A 20222-nucleotide genomic window follows, 5' to 3' on the forward strand; every position below is an offset into this window, starting at 1 on the left:
TTTTTTATGTAGCTGTAAAGGAATGATGGGAAAGAGACACTGCTTGAAAACCTTGGGAGTCTCTTTTTCTGTCTCATTTGTTTCTCTGTCTAGTTTCCTTCACAGTACAATGTTATTGTGTCTTCCCTCTCTTGTTCAGCATTTCGTTTGATATCAGGATGCGGTGCAACTATGTATTGGTCACACCTCTTTAAACCCTGGCATGGAACTGCAACCACCACTCCGCCCTGTTCTTTCCCCTCATTTCGATAATGCGTCTTCACTCGTCTTCCACTGTCTTTCTGTCTGTAAATGAGGCAGCACCATGTGGTGTGCGCTCACGGAGAGGCTGCTCCATGGGACTAGGTGTATGTTCGACCCTCATATCTGCTCTTTGAAAAATCTACCATTTCATTTCCGTTTTTTCTCCCAGACTGTTGCCAGCTGTTTAATGCCTGTTCATCATCTCATAGTCTTTGACTTTCGTCTGTTCACGATATTGCCCGGAAGGAAAGGATACTGCTGAATGATGCAGTTCATGTTGTCGCCACTTTGGAGAGCATTTAGTCTCCCAGAGAAGCTTGAACTTCTTCCATGCCTTTGCACCTGTTTTCTTGATGGATACATGCTAATTGTGACATATTCTCTTTGTGGCCCTGAATGACTCTTTTCAGGTTTTAGGAGCTCAATTTTTGAGCAGAAAAACTTGCATCCAGACCATTGCGATGCAGGAAGAGTCATTGACTGCATTGCTCATAATCAGAAAAAGTTTTTTTTTTTTTTTTTCTTTTTTTCAAAAGCAGTGTCACTGTTTAAATTCGTACACAACATAACCATCAAAGTGCTGTTTTCACTGACAGTTGACAGAAGATGGAGCCAGCACCTCAGCAGCAGGAGCAGCAGCATCGGCAGCATCAGGAGGAGCCTCGGCCCTGGCACCCCCATCCACTCCCTCCTCTTCCAATTCCTCCAACAACCACCTCCATGAGCCCCAAGTCCGACGACCTCGTAGCCTCAGCTCCCCTACTGTCACCCTTTCCACCCCCTTGGAGGTGAGAGTCAAATCCCTGTACCTTTCCACCCCATCATGCCAGCCTGCCTATTTTTATTTACCCGAGGGCTTTTTTCTTTCTGTCCTCCTCCTTCCTTCTTTACCCTTCCAAACTTCCTTTCCACGCCGTCCAAGATGACTAAATCAGTCCATCCAAGTCCTCTGTCAGTCTGTCTTCCTCCATTGCCTTCCTCAGTGCCATACTTTCCATTTGCTCACTCACACTTTTTTCAGGTCAACTCTGTCCTAATGCTGCTTTTCATCTTTTTTTGGAAAGTAAATCTAATCATTTAACCATTCTTCTCTGTCTTGATTTTGTCTCTTCTCTTTTCCCCATTGATTAATTTCTTTCTTCATGCTGCTTTTTTCCCTCTTCTCATCAATAAATATTGAGCTGCTGACTGAGTAGCCATCGCTTGCAGTGCTTAATCAAATGAAGCTTGACCATTCCTCCGAGGGATGAAGGCTTTTGCTGAAGCCTTTATATACCCATTTCGCTGGATAAGGGCGTGATTTAAAGTAATGTTAACAAAATGAATCAGTAAACACAAGGGGTATGGTTCATTTGCTGTTGAAACAATACATTTATCGAAGTTCATGGCATCTAATCAGTTTCAATTTGCTCAGGGGAGTCAGGGAAACTACAGGTCAGTGTTTAATATTAACTCCTGACACTTAAGCTCTTGAGTCACCTGAATGTAACTAGAATTGCTGCATAGAATATTAGGTTTCTTCTTGGCCTGTTGGGAATCTTCATCTCCCTCTTGTGGGATCTATGAAGCTAAGAGTTTAATTATGTGGCTTGGCGACGTTAATAATAATACAGCTCAGGTGGTTAATGTGTCATCCAGATGTCATTTCAAGGGACTTGGTGACATTTCTGCTTGAAACATTATTAAAGGCTGCGGCAATAGAAAAGTGATGTTTAGGATAATCAAACTGCTTTGCACAAACAAAAGTTGCTAGTTATTGCAACATGTATGCATGTGCTGTGTTGGGATTGTAAGGGTGATTACAGCTTCACTCTTAAAAACCTGGAGCGGCAAAATAATTCTGATGCTGCATTTACATAACATCACGATTTCAAGATGCTAAAACTTGCATGTATGTTAAAATGTGGGAAGAGGTGAACTCATGTCGCAGTGATGAGTGTTATAATCATAAATTTGAAGCAAATATTATTGTGCCTATTTTGCATTTTATACTCGTATTTCGATGAGTCACAATGCGTTTTCGTTGTAATAAGTCACAAGAGATGAAATTACCTTAAACACCCTCAAATTGCACACAGCTCAACACAGAAATGTAAACAAATCGTGCTCCAAATAGATGGAAACAATTAATGCTATCTAAGAGCTTTGAATGAACCTTGGAACTCTTTTGATTAACCAAGTCTTCCTGTTGAATGAAATACATCTTAAACTTTAAATTGAACAGAATACCTTTGAGTGCCGCTATGCCACAAAGCTCAGCTAATTAAGATCAACAATGTAGCTAAAAATGGATGACCTCTTTTTGACCTTCTGCTGTATTCAACAGCTTCACTCAGTGGTGGAGATCTTTTGCTGCTACTGCGGGAGGAGACCCGAAGGGGGGCTTAATTAAAGAGCGTGTGAGCATGTGTGCATTAACGAGGCATTGTGGAAGTGAAAGGACGTGAAACACTCGCAGTACAATGTCATAATTACAACTTCCAGAGGAGGTGGGAGGTGGACTAGTAATTAATGTGTTTTGTTTTTTCCCCCCATCTTGTTAAAAATCAGACCAGGCTGTTATAATTGCTACCAAAAAACCATGTGAGGCCGGGACACTTATTAGTCCAGGCTTTAAATTGTTTTAAGGTTGCACTCGGACTTTGATAAAATAGCCCAAATTGTAGGTTGCTCATATATAAACGATTTGCAGATTTTATCGGGATCCATTTTTCCCATTCAGCCTCGTCCACAGTTGTTATTATCACGGACAGCTTGTGTGTTTGAAGTAGAAGTGTTGATTAGCCGCATGTCTGTGGATGTACAGTCAGGTCCCTTACGTTCAGTCTTTCAAAAAGGTGAGAACACATATTCGATGTGTTTGGGTTTCTACACTCAGAATCTGCATTGTAAGCACATCTTGATGGTTGTTGAATGTACAATTATTTCTGTACCTCATTTTAAGAATCATTCGTTATTGAAACTGAGACAAGGGAAGTGATAGTAATTATGTCCATAATTATGTTTTTTGTGAGATGGTGATGTACAATAGTCATAAGCTTTCAAATCTTGCTCTCTTTTTTTTTTTGTGGGCAGAAACTGAGGAAAATGTGGAAAAGTGGTGTTAGTTTTTGCAATTTCTGACAAATATAAGTATCCATTTCGTGTCCAGGGAGCCAACAACATCCAGGTGCGGAGGGCGGTTAAAGACACAGTCTCCAATCCACAGTCCCCCCAGCCGTCGCCGTACAGCTCACCAAAGTCACAGCACAAAACGCAGCAGAGCTTCTTGCCGCCCGGATGGGAGATGCGAATAGCCCCGAATGGGCGGCCCTTCTTCATCGACCACAACAGCAGAGCCACCACCTGGGTGAGCTCGCACACTGTGCCGTCGGGCCCCAAGAATGAATGTTGCTGATAATTTCATGCAATATTTCTGGCATAAAACACATCATAATTCAGGCAGTGGATTGCACTGGTGTTAATGGGTCATTTAGTGACATCTGGTGGTGTCGGTTGTATATTTACCTCAATTTTAGTGATTCTTTACAAAAAAGTAGCAACATGAGGATTTTCCTTAGTCTCTGGTTTAACGGTCTATGTTTCCCCTCTGTTGATGACAACCAGGAGGATCCCAGGTTGAAATATCCGGTCCATATGAGGAATAAGAATTCGATGGAGCCTGGTGACCTCGGGCCTCTTCCTGTAAGTACAGTAACAATTAAATCTACTGGATGCTTAACCTCTGCCCCACAAAGAATGCCCATAACAAAAGCTTTGTTCTCTCATCATTACACGTATTTCAATATATTTAGATTATTTAATAATGTAATCTATTTTTCAAGTGTTCTACTTTGAGAGAATTAACTGTTCGTCTTGCTCCCATATTGCTTCTGTTGTAGTGTTTTTTTCGTTTTGTTTATAGTTGGCTCAACTGCTGTTAGATTTATGTGAAAGGAACCTTAAAATAAGGCTTCATTATGTTGTCTCACAGTGTACAATAGCTGCAGTTACATGAGACATAAATAATCAAGTTAAAACTGTGTCAATGTAAACATTTTGGTCTGATTTGATTGGCCTCATTCCATTGAAATAATGAACAGAGGTTTTTTTTTTTAACACTGATTATGATTTGATCTGAGTCGATGTAAACCTAAGAATGGATTCGCTCACTGTCGGAGTTTTGTGCCGCGTGTCTGTTACGTAATTCCCCACGAGATGCTTCATGCATAGCCTTCTCAGAAACATGCCAACGCCGCCCTTAAACCTATTATAAGACGTATTGAAAGGCTCGATGGACCTGAAGGTTACAACAATACCTTTTTTTTTTTTTTTTTCTTCCCACCAAGTCCATGAAAAGCTGACTGATAAGGTTGGATTCAGGAAAAGCTGGATATGGGATCATGTCCCAAGTTTTCTGAGTTTGATCCAATGACTTAATCATGCAAACAGACTCACACATCAATCAAATGACTTTATTTAGTGTTCATGTAATCAGGACAATTGAACCCTTCCATTGAAAAGGATTTAATCACACCATGTAATCGCAGCTACTGTTTTGTTAGATATTACTGGTTTAGTGGTTAAAAATAATCGGACCACTAATGATAACAAGTCTCGGGCACAAACCGCTCGCGGGTGGTCTCGCTGCCACTGTCGCTATGTTTAATAATCAAAACGTCATGGGCTTTTACATCTCACAGGCTTGTGTGCGTGTGTGTGCGCATGTGTGTTTGTTCTCTCTTTCCCTCTCTCTCTTTTTCTCTCCCTTCTGATGGATCTAATGTATGCTATTTCTTCTACACCTGGCCACATCTGTTTGGCAGAACCTACCAGAGGAGGTTGGTTGGTGCCTCCCTCCCTCTGCCTGCCTACCTACCTGTCTGGTCCAGTCTGGTCTGGTTAAATGCCTGCAGACAGCCTTGTGTTTTAATTTTTAAATCTTTTTTTTTTTTTTTATTTCCCTCCTCTCTCTTTCTGTCTTTTCTCTTTCTCTGTCATGACCGGCATGGATGGACTGTACCTCTCCCTTCCTTTCAGTATTTTTACCCCACTTCCTCTCTCTGTGAACAGCCTCCCTGCACCACCGCCAACCTTTTTGTTGAGGGTTAACATTTGGAGATCTGCATCAGCGATCTCTCAGACCGCTGTTTGTACTAGTATCAGTGTGTCTGAGACGCAGTTAGACAAGTCGAACCAGCTTTTTGTAAGTTGAGGAGGGGAAACGTGAACAGGAAGAACTGGTGGAGGAAATGGGGTGAATAAAGGACAGAAGGCGAGTGAAAACGGGGGTGGGAGGTTTGAAAAGACGTCCTTGTATGTCAGAGGAAGGAACTGGCTGTATGCTGCATGTGTTATCAGCTTTTCAGTCTGGTCTCCACTCATGCAGCAGCAGCATACTAAGAAGCACACACACCCTGTTTGACAGACTGTCAGACTCTGTCCCCCCCCCTCCCCCTCCCCCCCACCCTTTACTCTCAATCTTTTCATTACATCCTTTAATTGCTTGATTGCTGATGCCATTACAAGTGTGCGTGGCCTGTGACACTGTACTGAGTGGTCACCGTGTCCGTGGTGGTTTACTGGTTTGAGCTAGTAGTGGTGATTAACCTTTATGTTGTGGTCGTCCCCCTGCCTTGCTGTCGTGTCAGACCCGACTCAAATAGGAGAGAAAATCCTTTCATTTCCTTTGTGGTGTTTGATTGAGCTTGCCTCGCCTGCGGTGGTGGGGCCGCCAGTGTTTCAACCATTTGATGGTCACTCAAGTTCAATTAAACATACGTTTTAAACAAGAATGGATGGATTTGAAAATACTATTTGAGCACGGCCTGTTCAAGTGTGCGATCTAATGGTTTCCTCACTCTTCTTCTTATTTTTTATTTTTTTTTTCTTGCTTCTGTTTCAGCCTGGATGGGAGGAGAGAATTCACACTGACGGGCGCACCTTTTACATCGACCACAGTAAGATCACGTCTCACTCTGCTTCACGCTTCAGTCTTTTCATATTTCTTTTCTGACTTTTGAGTCTGTCAGAAATCAGCCATAGATGTTTTAAGTGTAGTGGATGATATAACACATCTTCTTTTCCCTTGAAAAAAAGAGCTTTTTTTCCCCCTTTTAAAATCAAACTTTAAAAGCTTCCCGTAGATCAGCTTAAATGTGCTTGTTTTGGTGCTTGTATTAAATATAATTTCTGAATTATAAAGGAGGTTAGAGTTAGGCTAGGTTTGTCATTCGTCTTTTACAATTTTAATTTAATGAACATGAGTGGCAACGAAGAAATGTTTAGAAAATTTGATAGTTCAGTCTAAAGATACAGGGATACAAAATACATTTTTGTAACTTTCTAATCTAATCCAGGACTCTCTTTGCAAGTTTTTAAATGTCTAATTTATCAATATTTAATACACCCCGAAAGAGATTTTTGCCAACTTAAAAACTCCTTTTTAAATCCTCAACATCTCTGAAGCTAAAATAAAGACAAATATTTAACTTTAGCCACCATATATTTGCTATATTAGTGCAATTTGTGGACAGTGACCCTGTAAAATGACCTGATATAGTAAAACCACGTCAATCAACTGAATGAGGAAGCACTACACATTCAATAATAGAAGATGACATCTTGTATTTGTGACTTTGTTTAACTTAAAACATCAAGTTTGATTGCTCTGTATTCAATTCTTCCAGATACAAAGAACACACAGTGGGAGGACCCACGTCTACAGAGTCCGGCTATCACAGGACCTGTGAGTAGTTTCCTATGCCAGATATTCACAATATGGAAACAATGAATGCCTGTTACAGTGACTGTTACACTGTGTCATCAGTCTCAGAGCTGCAATGTTCAATGTGTTATTTGCAATTGGGATGCACAATGATGTCACCACAACATTAGTGTCTGCTTATAAATACAAAAAAAATGTAATATTGGTATGAAACACTAATGCTGATGTTTACCATAACTGATAAAAAGAGAGTGGGACATCATTACTATGATTGTAAAACAAGTGAAAAATCGCATGTCTGCTATGTGGAGATTTTTTTCAAGTTTTAGAAACTGATAAAGTCACTGTTTGCAATGAATGCTGAACATCAGCCATGCGAGGATGAATTAAAAATGGAAATCCAGGCAGGTTTGCTTCCTGGTTCTGGTTCATGTAGCATGCAGATACTGCAGTGAGCCCTGAACAGGAGTCGACAGTGTCTCTAGTGTTTTTTTTTCCCCGTCATAGACGAGAAGCGAAATCGTATAGATCAAGGGTGTCAAACATAAGGCCCGTGGGCCAGAACACTCCTGCAAGACACCAATCTGGTCAAACCACTAAATAAAGACTAAACATTTCACAGCACTTTAGCCATGAAGCCATGCAGTCAGGGTGAGTTTGTATAAGCATGCATAATGCATCCCATATCTTAGTTATTGTCGAAACATTCTGACAATATAAAGGAAAGCGATTTGATTTGCCTTTTAAAAAGTTCCAAAATATAAATGTGGTTTATAAGTTTTCTTGTTTTTGTCTGGAAGCTGCTACAAAACATCACCAATCCCATCACTGGGTGGACAAAAGCGTCATAAATGAATTCTGATATAATGTCAGTATTAAGTACTGCATCAGAAGCAGAGGTGGATTATATTGGCATCTGTAATATTTTGTTTTGAAAATACCAGCATATCAGATATCAGCGCATATTCAATATCGTTTATGCAGGTGTCACTTAATGTGCCGACACTGTTGTGTGATTTGTACTCTGCTTGAGAAACCGTCTTCATCTGTCCTCGCGTTAAAATCCCGGTACTTTCCATCCCGCGTTTTTTTATAGGCAAGAAATAACAACACATTTAATTTTCCTGTTAAAACATTTAACAAAAATCTCAAGTGAAACATTTCTAGGCACGAATGACTTTGGAGCTGCTGTTTGACTGCTTTGTTTGTCTTGTTGTTCACGCAGGCCGTCCCCTACTCCAGAGAGTTCAAGCAGAAATACGACTACTTCAGGAAGAAATTAAAGAAACCGGTAAGAAGCGATTGCTGTCCCTTGTCTCGGGTTTCTTGCTGGGGAACTTCTGCTCAATGACGCTAAAGATAAAACTTTGCGGCTTCACTGTGCAGAAGGAAAAGATTAGATTTTCCTCTGTTTTGATGAGGCTGCATTGCTTCTTGTTCACCTTGTTAAACTTTAATGCCGCCTCAGCGCTGCGTGACCGAGTTTAATATCTTTGTTGGAAAAGTCATCATTTCACAGTTTTTGGGATGCTGTGTGTTTTTTCGGCTTTCGTTCTTAATACTGAAATGTAATCTTTGGGAATAATAATAATAGAAAATGTGTTGATTAGTGACAATGAATAATACTTGGTCCATTTTAGGATGCGAGTATTGTGCTATAGCCTGAGGAAATGTTCTCTAATTAGTTTGTCAGCCATCGACAACCATTATTTGTTCCGTTCTGAGCTGGCTATGTTTAGGACATGATTAGGAAATGTGATCAACGAAAGCACATGGTTCTAAATAAAAACATGTCCTGCCCCCAAATCCCTTTTGAGATTTTTGTTTTTGATTGATTGATTGTTTTTAGTAATACGTGGATTTTAATACTGAAATGACAACAATAAAAACCCAGGTGATGTTAACATTTAAAAAGAAATGTATATTAGTAGTGGTACACATCCTTAACAGTTTAACTCTTATCGAGCTCCTCAGATGTTTCATTGTTCCATATCTTGCGTCTTTACTTTCCTCGGCCTGCTTCTTGCACCAGCCTCCTGCCTCTTTTGTTTTGCTCCAGCTATCGTTGCTCTCATGTGGCAGTTCTGCCTTCTCCTCCTATAGCCCGTCGTCCTCGCTGGCATCCAAAGCATTAGAGATGCATTGAAAGGCTTGTTCATCCCTGTCGGTGGGATTTCTGTTCATTATCTTGTGTCTGAGTGGCTCGGTCAGGTTTCTGTGGATCCATTGTCTTCTGCCTTTTTATTTGAAGCCTCCTGCCGTTGTTATGGAGAAGCCAGCATCACTCTTTGAGTTCAACATTAGACCATTTCTGGAAAATGGGTTTTAAAAGAACTGGGATTTTCTTTTGTTAACGATTTCGTTGATAAATCAGATGTTTCAAGATGAGAGAAATATAATAATAATAAAAAAAAAAAAATGGAGTAGAAAGAACTGAAACAACCAACAAACAGCTCAAAAAGGAACATTTACTCATTTCAGCTCGTCCGTATTTGGCATCAAGCCAAGGCTTTCATTCTCCCAGCTTTGTATTGATCTCAGTGGATGCACATGTGTCAAGACAGTTCGTATATAATTAATTCAGCTATCTTCTGTACCGCTTTATCTAGTTCCGGGCTGCAGGCAACACAATCTACTAATACTGTTTTTAAAGAGTCCTTTATGGGATGCAAAAGTCAGATATTTAGTCTTATACCTGTGGATATCTGTTCATGTTGCCGTTACAACCTTCACAGGAGAATTAAAGCGCATCCGTGTTTCATTTCCAACGTGGATCTTGTTGCAAACTTTAACTTTGTGATCTTTTTCAGGCCGACATTCCCAACCGATTCGAGATGAAGCTCCACAGAAACAACATCTTCGAAGAGTCGTACCGTCGCATCATGTCCCTAAAGAGGCCGGACGTTCTGAAGGCACGGCTATGGATCGAGTTCGAGTCGGAGAAAGGCCTGGACTACGGTGGCGTGGCCAGAGAGTGGTTCTTCCTTTTGTCTAAGGAGATGTTCAACCCTTACTACGGCCTGTTCGAATACTCTGCCACGTAAGGTTGTTTTCTTTGTGCTTGCTTTGAAACTCCCAGTGCTGCTTCTGATTGAAAAGAGGGCTCGAACCCCTCGAGACTGTGAACAGGACGTGGCATAAGGAAGTAGTGTTACGCAAAGCCGAAGCAGTTAAGGAACCAAGCGTTGTATTCTGAGTCATGGATACATCCTCCTCTGCTCATTTATTTGATTAGCTTTTTCCACAGAGTGCAGTAAGACACAGCTCTGCCTTGTTTTTGTCCCGTGGGACTTGTGAAAGTTTCCTTTTACTTTGATTGACTTTTCCTCTCATTCAAAGGGCCATCCTGAAGCAAACATTTCCCACATACGGTACCCACCGAGATAATGAAATTGTCATGTGTTTTCTTCCTTTTCTTGGCACCATCATCAATACACGATGACTTGATTCTCTTCAGCTTTCAGTACTGCCGCACAGCGCTGTTGAAAAGACAAAGAAATAAACAATGAAAGCTTAACGAAAAACCGAAGGGAGTGATTCAAACGATCCACCGTAAAAGATTGAACAAATATGAAGTCGTTCATCATGGAGACTCTTAAGACTTTTAACAGCAGAAAGTAAATTCTGTTTAAATGAAGTACAGATGCTCAGCAATCACCTTCATGATTTCTGTTGGTGAAAATAAATCTAGAATTTACAAGTGTTACTTACATTTTTTCAAAAAGGACTTGGAAGAAAATAAAAGTTTTCATACATCTGGGCACCATTGCTTTTTGCCTGCTGTTGATTTGTCTGCCATAATGCAGGGAAATAGAGACACATAGACTTGATGTATGTGCAAGAGTGAGATTACTCAAACAAGAGAGGCATCCTCATTATGAATCTGATACATTTATATTCATCTGACACAGCAGTCAGAATGCAAAACACAAAGCAAAGTTTTTTGGTTTTTTTTGTATTACAGCTGCATTCTCTGCACATTTACATCTCTTGCAGCCCACTTGGTCTGTGCTGATGCCTGGCTACTCTCTATACGACAGCAGCGACTCGCTCACTCCTTCATGCTCTCGTTCAGACGAATATCCACAGTGCAGGAGCAAAGTTATTCTGTTGACACAGGTTTTTTGTTTTTCGTAATGACAGACTAGAAAACTTCAGCTTGCTTTGTCACATTCTGACCAAAAATTACAGTTTGTATCTGTGTCTTTTGACAGGGAGACATTAGAGGACTCATTTTGTAATTTTTTTTCCATTACTGTCTGATCTGATCATTACAGACAAACATCTGTTTAATTGTGTGGTTATTGTGTCCATACAGGGACAACTACACTTTGCAAATCAATCCCAACTCTGGCCTGTGCAACGAGGATCACCTTTCCTACTTCAAGTTTATCGGACGTGTGGCGGGAATGGCCGTTTTTCATGGGAAACTCCTGGATGGTAAGCTATCCAGTGTAGGAAGCTCTCCATGGTGTTACAATGGTGGCTTGTTTTTAATTATAACATCGTTGTTTTAATCCGGCTGTTTGTTCACATGCACACTATCTATGTGCTGTTTCTAAGGTTTTTTTATTCGACCGTTCTACAAGATGATGTTGGGGAAACAGATCTCTCTTAAAGACATGGAGTCTGTGGTAAGAACTGAATAATACTTTCACTGCTGATTTTCAAGTAATACATGTTGTTGTTTTTTTTAAATCAACAATAATCTGCAAACAGTTCTGTATTCAGGAACACTTGACGGTGCCAAGAATGAAACCTGACAATCTGACAAATGAAAATTAAAGGGACCTAATTGGTTTAAATGTGATTTTTGTCCCTACAGGACAGTGAATACTACAACTCGCTGAAGTGGATCCTAGAGAACGATCCCACAGAGCTGGACCTGAGGTTCTGTATAGACGAGGACAACTTTGGACAGGTGTGTTGGTTTGGAACAAGGACAGTCATTTCGAGCGATCGCTGTTTCAAGTAGATATTAAAGTTGATTTGATTTTGTTTTGTTTCCCTCAGACGTACCAGGTTGACCTGAAGCCCAGTGGATCAGACATGGTGGTCACGAATGACAACAAGAAAGAATACATAGAGTAATTATGTTTCTCATTGCTTCTTTTAATTCATAAACATGTTAAAGCATGATTACTCCACAACTGCATGATTCAAATTATATTGCTAAATCATTTAGTAAGATTTTTATCTCAATAATGTTTTTTCTGTCAGTTTGGTCATTCAGTGGAGGTTTGTTAATCGGGTCCAGAAGCAGATGAACGCCTTCTTGGAGGTGAGTACGTGCAGTATTACAGCTTCCACTGGGGGGCAGTGTCATCACAGACTTTGAGCTGGTGTATCTGAAGCTTTTAGTTAAATTAATCTGTATTTATCCCTTATTCATTGTTATACCCAATAGCATGTTTTTGTATTCATGGTGAGAATTGTATATCTAACCTTTCTGGGGTTTTTTTTTGTTTGTTTTTGTTTTTAGGGTTTCACAGAGCTCATTCTTATAGATCTGATCAAGATCTTTGATGAAAATGAGCTGGAGGTATGCATACCCTGTTTATTCATTCTTTATGCTGGTTTTATCAAAGCTGGGTGGTGGGAGTTGATCCCAGCTGACAACAGCCTTCCTGACAGATAGTAAATACTGGCTGAGTGAAACACAGAGAGACACAAACGGATCATGCATGCTCTACACAATATAGTCCTAACTCCTAATCGAACACCAGGGCCCTTGCCGTATTCACATTAACACCATCATGTTCTTTCACATATTTTACTAGTGTGCTGAGGTTGAGGAACATAATGGTAAATGTTTTAAATCTAGTTTCCAGGTTGGAAAAGGGCATCTGGTTCTAATGTGACAAATTTGTGGAAACAAAATCTGAAATGACAAGAACCTAAAATGATTGAGCTGATTAGTATGACCTTAATATCCCTACATTTCTGGTAATTATTAGAGTTTAAGCTGAATGCGTCTATATTCTATAAAAGTTTGTTAAAGGTATATGCAAGGTTAAATTGTACCAGCCTGCAATTGAAAGTGCTCTATAAAGAAGGATTTAGTAAAAGGAGCCAGATTGAATTGGAAAGTTCTTTTACTCATTTAATAAGCATATTCACTGAAAAGTTTTGAGTTCCACTCTTGATGGAAAACTCTTGAAATGCTGGTTTTAAAGCGTTGGTTTTTTTTCTTCTACTTCTTTTCCTGTGAAGTTGCTGATGTGTGGTCTGGGTGACGTTGACGTCAATGACTGGAGGCAACACACAGTTTACAAGAACGGCTACTGTCCCAACCACCCCGTCATACAGTGGTTCTGGAAGGTAGGTTCATATGGAGACTCAGAACGACTTTATCAGTCATTCGTTCGCTGGAGATTTCACAAGAGCTCCAGTTCCAGTCATGTGTGTCGACCCCCCCCCACAATCCGGCCTTTTTCTTTTTTTTTTTTGAAGATCAAAGTCTGTTTGGAAGAACAGGCCTGTTTGCTCTGATGAAAGAGCCTAAAGTGGCACCGGCTCTCGTTATCGTCAGTCTTCCCTCTGGAGCATTAACGAAACGCACATCAAATACACCCAGACAGCCAACACACACAAGACTTCATCTGTGCATGAATTCTTGTTTACACACACGGTGCCACTGTGTCATGTCATCAGATTAGACGAAGTGGCGCATTGCAGCTTCTGGTTGAAATTATTTGAAAAACCACTACTCTGTAATGTTGTTTATATATAGACTTCACTAACCTCAACCAAAAATAACCACAAAACCCCTCGGAGGTAGTAATCAAAGAACCCACACGGGCTCAAATCCAAAATTGTATGTAATTTGTCTTTTATTGTGTCTTTACACCAGGTAACGGTACAGTAGCCATTTAAATGAATAGGATTAAAGGTTTTTGGTCCCTGCTTGGATCTTGTTGTCTTGGTTTTCAGCGGTTTGTCACTGAGAGCTAAATTCCCCCCCCCTCATCAGGTGGTCCTGCTCATGGATGCTGAAAAGAGAATCCGACTGCTGCAGTTTGTGACGGGAACATCTCGAGTGCCCATGAATGGCTTTGCAGAGCTCTACGGTACGGCCCCTCTTGAAGTACCTGCATGTTTCTTTTCCATTTTTTTTATCTTCCATCCACGTGGCCCAAATTTCATTGAACAAGTTACAAACAATTCCAAAATGTTCCTGTTCTGTCGGCTTTTTTTCAGAGCGAACATGAACATTTGTGTTCCAAGCATACAGAGAGATAATTGTTTGAATTTATGAGAAATATTCATCTTTTGATTGGTATTTTGTCTTTGTATCAGTTTTTTTGCTTCGAGCTTTTTGTTTTTGAGACATGTAGCATTTCAACAAAATTCTAAACATAAGCACTCTGTCATGATGCAACTCAGCTGATTGGTTACAGATTGACTCTGCAAACATAAAGCTAATCAGATTATGGATTATTGTATAAAGAAAAATTAAGATTCCTGGAATTTCTTCCCATCTGAGTCCTGATCATAACCCCAAGGAGTCTGTTTGGGATTACATGAACAGACTGAAGACCATCTGTGCTTGACTGGTCTTACCTTCATTATCTTGATGAAGGTCAATCTTCCAGGATCTTAGTTATTAAAAGTTTTTCTTCAAAACCTGTTCGCAAGTTGATTTGAAAGAATTGACACTGCTTTAGATGCTGATGATGGTCATTCTAACGACTGCTTTCTCTCCTTTCCATTATGCCAAGTGATTAAAAATCAACTATTAACATCTTTACTTTTAGGAAGCATTTTGTCGCTCTTGCTTTTAACCTCTATTTTGACAAAAAAAATGCCTTAAAAACTGCATTTAATGCCCAGTTATGTGTACATCCCAGCGCAGGAATACCGCGGGAATATTCCACTGATCTTGTACACTAACCAGGAAGTTGGATTTGTGCTGTAATACATGCATGTCTGCATCTTGCCAACAAAGGCGTCATACGTTGTTGTTTCTTCTTTGTGCCAGGCTCTAATGGTCCTCAGCTGTTCACCATCGAGCAGTGGGGAACACCAGACAAGTTGCCAAGAGCTCACACATGGTATGACACACACACACACACACACACACACACACACACACACACACACACACACACACACACACACACACACACACACACACACACACACACACACACACACACGGCCGCACAAACTGGTTTCACTTGGTAAAGTTAGCGAGTTATCGCTGCTGTAAAACACATGAGGGGAATATAAAAGCTATTATCGTTCAACCTGATGGAGTCGTTTTGAGACGATCTACTTCAAATCCTTTACACATGAAGAAGTCATAACAGCAGAGTGGGAAGGATTTACAGTCTAATCTCAGTGCTGACCAGCCTCTACCAGACCACAGTGGCTGCACGCTTTTCCCTTTGGACGGGTTCAATGTGGAGAAGAAAAGCCTCAGCGCCACTCTATGTGTTCTACTTCTAGGATTTGTTCCAGTCAAATGAACTTGATTCGTTTACATTTCCTGATTCAAAATGTTAAAGGCTAAATTCTTTATGATGCTACATATAAATGAAGACTTAAGATATATAGATGATGTTTGGCATCTGAGACAGTCTAAAGTAAAATTGTTTACTATTAAATATCTTTGTTTTTATCATGATATCATTTCAAAATAGCCAATTTCTCTCTATATATTACAATTTATTAGGTGTCCAGTTACTTATTTGGTTATTTTGATAACAGGTTCTATCTGACAATGTGTGTGCTGAAAGCAATTCATATTTGAAGTAACAAATGAAAATCAAATATTTTGCAAAAACAGAAATAGCGGCCAAATGTTTGACTGGAAGTTTCTGAGAAAAGAATAAAGATCACATATAACCTGCAGAGACCTTCTATGGTTAAATTCCTTCAACATCTTGAGACTTTTGCTCATTTGATGTCATCACGTCTTCCTCTTCAGTTTCAACCGCTTGGATCTGCCCACTTACGAGTCATTTGAGGACCTGCGGGAGAAGCTTCTCATGGCTGTGGAGAACGCACAGGGCTTCGAGGGGGTCGACTAAAAAGCCGGCGGCTCTCGGCCCAAATATCGGCGAAACACCGAAGAGCCACGGGGACGTCGAACCAGCTGCCGTAGCAGTTCTGTGCAAGCATGTTGTACTGTAACGCCGGACTGAGCCGCTCTCCACGGTGCGGTGGCTTGAAGACTGTACAGCGACTCGTCAAGCCGATATGCCTACGTCTTTATATCTTTACAGTGTGGCGGGCCACTCCTCCGAAGGTGCTGGGGCAGGAGAGGACTGCTTCGAATGCTGAAATCTTATTAACCACAGGCATGAGTGATGAGTGATGAATGATGGGAGCTGATCCACTGTTTCTCCCCCCCCCCCCTCTGTCCTGTGAAAATCTACAGTGCTGGAAGACACCAATGCATTTCAACATTTCCTTTTCGTACACGTTAGCACAGTATTCAAGCCCCCTCCACTGAGGGAAGTTGGGTGGTGGTGGTAGTGGTGGGTGGGGGGGGGGGTCTTAGCATAGCCTTAATCTGGCTCCTACATGCACTATTTCTCTGAGAAACTGCAAATGGCACTACGATCACAACTCTATCAATTACTTCGACCAACACCAGATTACCTTAGGAATGCTAGCCAATCACATTTCAGGAAATGGGCCACACTAGAGCCTTGTCTGCGTGGCGTGATCAGAAATCGCCACTGCAGCCTTTTGTAGAATATAGTCTTCGTTTTTCTTTGGGGGTTTTTTTAGCCACTGGTAAGGATCCAAGACTGAGGGGGATGAACTGAACCCCCCAACGATGACTTTTTATGGTAAAATTCTTGCAGGAAAGTACTCTCAGTGTATTTGTACTGATGAACAATGTCCTTTACTATTTTGACAACTATATATGACATGGTGTGTGAAGTGCAAATTTGGCTAGTCTGAGAAATGACTAATCCTTATCATTTGTTACTGTGATAGCAAATGTATTGGAGAAAAAAAACGTTTTTTTTTACATTGTAGTGCTTTGAAAGCAGCATGAAACTGTATCTTGTGTTTGCTTTGACGACATGTTAATTTGGACGTGTGTTTGGGTCCGGAGGTCGGGGAATGACAAAAAAAAAAAACTAAACGTGGGGTTAGTTTCTCTGAGATGTCATGATTATATTAATATTCTCATGCCTGTTGCTGTTCATAATGCTGTAAATTGTTCTTGGGAAAAAAAAAAGACATTTTAAGTTCTTTGATGATATATAAATATATGTATGTATGTATTACATTTAACAGAAGTATTACTGATCAACAACGCTAAAATGAAGCTGTGTGAGTGCGGGTGTCTGAGAGAAAAGCTGTGATTGCCACTAAATATAAAGCAGCACGTTTCTTACAAAGAAAGGAAAATGTGTTCCTCTTTTCTTTTTTTTTCTTTTCTTTTTTTTTTTATGTTCTTGTTTCTCTCTCACTCTCCTTTTTCTAACACCATTGAACCTAAAGGGCACTTTATAGATCACTGAGGTCATGTCGCCTGTCGTATGTCTTTTGTCATTTACTTGAATGTGATTCTTTTTATTTGTTGTTTTCATTCAGAGCACGTACTTGGTGCAATATAAATAGTCTGTAAATCTGGGCTGCTGCTAAGATAGAAAAAGTTGATAGAACTGAAGCTGAAACTTTATATTCTTCAGTACTCTGTGTTTTGATCTCTTCTGTTGTCCTCATTATTTCCTCCCTTTGTGTTTCTTCCCTCCTGTGATCCCATCACTCCAACCGATTCACAACAGATTACTCTTTTTTTTTTTTGTCCTTTTTTTTTTCTTCTTAAAGAGGCTTTTCTTTTTCTTTTTTTTTTTAAATCAATGAGAGGAAATATACTTTTTTTGGGGTTAAAGTATTCCACCACCACCTGCAACTCTTTGTGGTTCATCTAACTTCAGTCGAATAAAAATGAAACTTCTCGAACCGTTTGTTTGAATTCATCCGGATTTAACAGAATCAGAAGAAGCATGTGATTAAAAATGCTGGAAAAAGATCTTAATTAGCTCTTCTATAATAAATCTGATGACTGCACAAGTTAAACACTGGAAAGAACTGTTGCCTCGATACAGGAACGTTTGAGTTTGATGGGCTAATATCAAGTATAGTGAATTTAGTTGTCGATTAACATTCTTTGTCAGAAAATGACTTTTTTTTACAATAATCCAAACACACCATGCCAGTTTGGTTAACTGGTGGCTTCAGATTGGGAATTTACAGAGATGGCTATAGTAGCCAGGTTAGAAGTAAATATGTGTGTAAAAGGTTTTTCCTGTAAGGGAAAGTATACTGATTAAACTAAGGTATAAGTGCATAAGTAAAAACATGCAAGTTCTGCAAGAAATGTACTCGAATACAAAAGCACACATTTTTAATCTTTATTGACGGCAATTACATGATCATGCATGTGCTATAATGTGCAAACAAATGTATTACAATTCATGTTGTATATGAATATATTGTGTATTATTATGATACTATATCAGTGAATACACCAGTGAAATCATCAGCGATGATGCAGATCGTGGTTCAACTTGTATCATGGTCAGTTTGAGTTGAAATATGAAAAACCGCCTCGCGGTGGTCTACTGGTTAGCACTTTCACCTCAGAGAGAATACAGTTCAGACTGGGTCAGTGCCTTTCTGTGGGGAGTTTGAATGTTCCCCTGCATGTTTTTCACAGTCCGAAATCTGTGGAAAGTATATATAAATACAACACTTACACTCATTTAACAAATGAAATACAACCTGGTCTCTCCACAGCAGACCTGAATACATGTTGTCTTGTCTCTGAGTGGTCAGTGAGAAATTCTTAATCAAATTAAATTCAGTGTATATGAAGCATAGAATTTAACTTACTTTTATCTTAAATGTCATGAAGATTGTGTGTTTAAAAATGAAACCTTAATTCTTCATTATGTAACAAACTTTACCCCACAAAACCCGCATTTATTTGTAAAGACAAGAAAGCTTTTCAAAGACATATGACGTGATGACTTTTAATGTTTCAACACTTTTTTTCGACACAACTTCTATTTACAATGAAACTAAAAGTTATTATAATCCCTTGTGGATATTTCAGATTACAGCTGTCTTTTATAATCATTTAAAAAAAAAGAAAGACTGATAAATTCTTCAAGTTTTACCAACCTCAACGCTTTATTCACATGTCAAATGATCTTTCAGATAGGTGACTCTACTATCATGATAAATAAAATAGACTTTAGGACTCTTTCTTTGTCGGTCTTTTTGGTGAACGTGTGCACGTGGTGTGGTGAAGGGACCTCAGTTCATTCACACAAGCAATCTAAGAGTTATCAGCTCCAAGGACGAGCAAATAAAAGCCACCCTGCCAGTCCGGGGACACTTTATCAAGCCCTCCTACCCTCAATCTGGTCACAAACAAACCCAGAGCGAGCTCTGTGTCTAAAACTACCAACTAAAACATTCGACTGGCTCAAAAAAAACAACAAAAAAAAGCATAAATCAAGAGAATAAGAATCAACCTGTGCTTCTGCCTTTAAACATAAATATTAACATTTCAAGAATGGAGAGCAGAGGTCTGACACACACACGCACATGCACACAGTGGACTGTCCATCAGTTGCATCACAGCAGTTGACCTGAATGAAACGTGGACAAGCAGGTTTAAGTAAAAAAAAAAAAACCTGAGCAAACTGGAAAAATAAACGAGTTTCACAGACATGTAATGCTGTGACCTTGAAAATATCTCCAAATCTGCAATAATAGTTATGAAAATTAGTTTGTAATCCAAAGAAACAAAGCCAAACTTACTTTAAAGCCCAAATGACCTCTGTAATTTCTATTAATGTCTGTTTCTGGTTCACAGTTCAAGATACGTGCCGTTCTATTATTTCAGCTTACTCCACCTGGGCCCCCGAGTGGCCCTAAGTAACTGCGAGAATGGATTTTAGGGGGGCAGCTATGGTTTTATATTTATAGTATTACAATTATTTAAAGTTTTTTTTTTTTTTAAAGGAAAAATCTGAATATTTGAAACTTCATTCACTTTCCACAGGTTTTGGTGGCTTTTCACCATTTCATCTCCATCAAAATGCAATCCTATGACGTGTACCTTTCTTTGGTCAGATCACATCACCTGCATTCATCTCAGTGGGGATTTTAACTTTTTTTTTTTTTTTTTTCTTTAGTCTACCCCTCCTCCACACTTCATTCACCCCCACTACCTTGTGGTCAGGGTCGATCAATACTTCCTCTGTAGCTTATCACTAATGTGCAACTGGCT

General features: G+C 39.8%; 1 protein-coding gene across 8 annotated transcripts in view; it reads left to right on the top strand.

The window, feature by feature from the left end:
* Positions 1 to 17831, top strand: part of nedd4l (NEDD4 like E3 ubiquitin protein ligase) — a 50823-nt gene extending 32992 nt beyond the window's left edge. For all 8 annotated transcript variants that reach the window (XM_080510085.1, XM_080510086.1, XM_080510079.1 and 5 more), the window contains 17 exons: positions 840 to 1031; positions 3395 to 3592; positions 3850 to 3927; positions 6128 to 6182; positions 6912 to 6970; positions 8175 to 8240; positions 9760 to 9989; positions 11268 to 11389; positions 11513 to 11583; positions 11775 to 11870; positions 11963 to 12036; positions 12170 to 12230; positions 12432 to 12491; positions 13163 to 13270; positions 13923 to 14019; positions 14931 to 15003; positions 15882 to 17831. In XM_080510085.1, the coding sequence (XP_080366211.1) occupies positions 840 to 1031; positions 3395 to 3592; positions 3850 to 3927; positions 6128 to 6182; positions 6912 to 6970; positions 8175 to 8240; positions 9760 to 9989; positions 11268 to 11389; positions 11513 to 11583; positions 11775 to 11870; positions 11963 to 12036; positions 12170 to 12230; positions 12432 to 12491; positions 13163 to 13270; positions 13923 to 14019; positions 14931 to 15003; positions 15882 to 15984 (1743 nt within the window). In that variant the 3' untranslated portion in view covers positions 15985 to 17831. The remainder of the gene's footprint in view (positions 1 to 839; positions 1032 to 3394; positions 3593 to 3849; positions 3928 to 6127; positions 6183 to 6911; positions 6971 to 8174; positions 8241 to 9759; positions 9990 to 11267; positions 11390 to 11512; positions 11584 to 11774; positions 11871 to 11962; positions 12037 to 12169; positions 12231 to 12431; positions 12492 to 13162; positions 13271 to 13922; positions 14020 to 14930; positions 15004 to 15881) is intronic.
* The last annotated feature ends 2391 nt before the right edge of the window (positions 17832 to 20222 follow it).

The sequence above is a fragment of the Blennius ocellaris genome (genome assembly GCF_963422515.1).
Source record: "Blennius ocellaris genome assembly, chromosome: 15".
Taxonomy (NCBI): Eukaryota; Metazoa; Chordata; class Actinopteri; order Blenniiformes; family Blenniidae; genus Blennius; species Blennius ocellaris.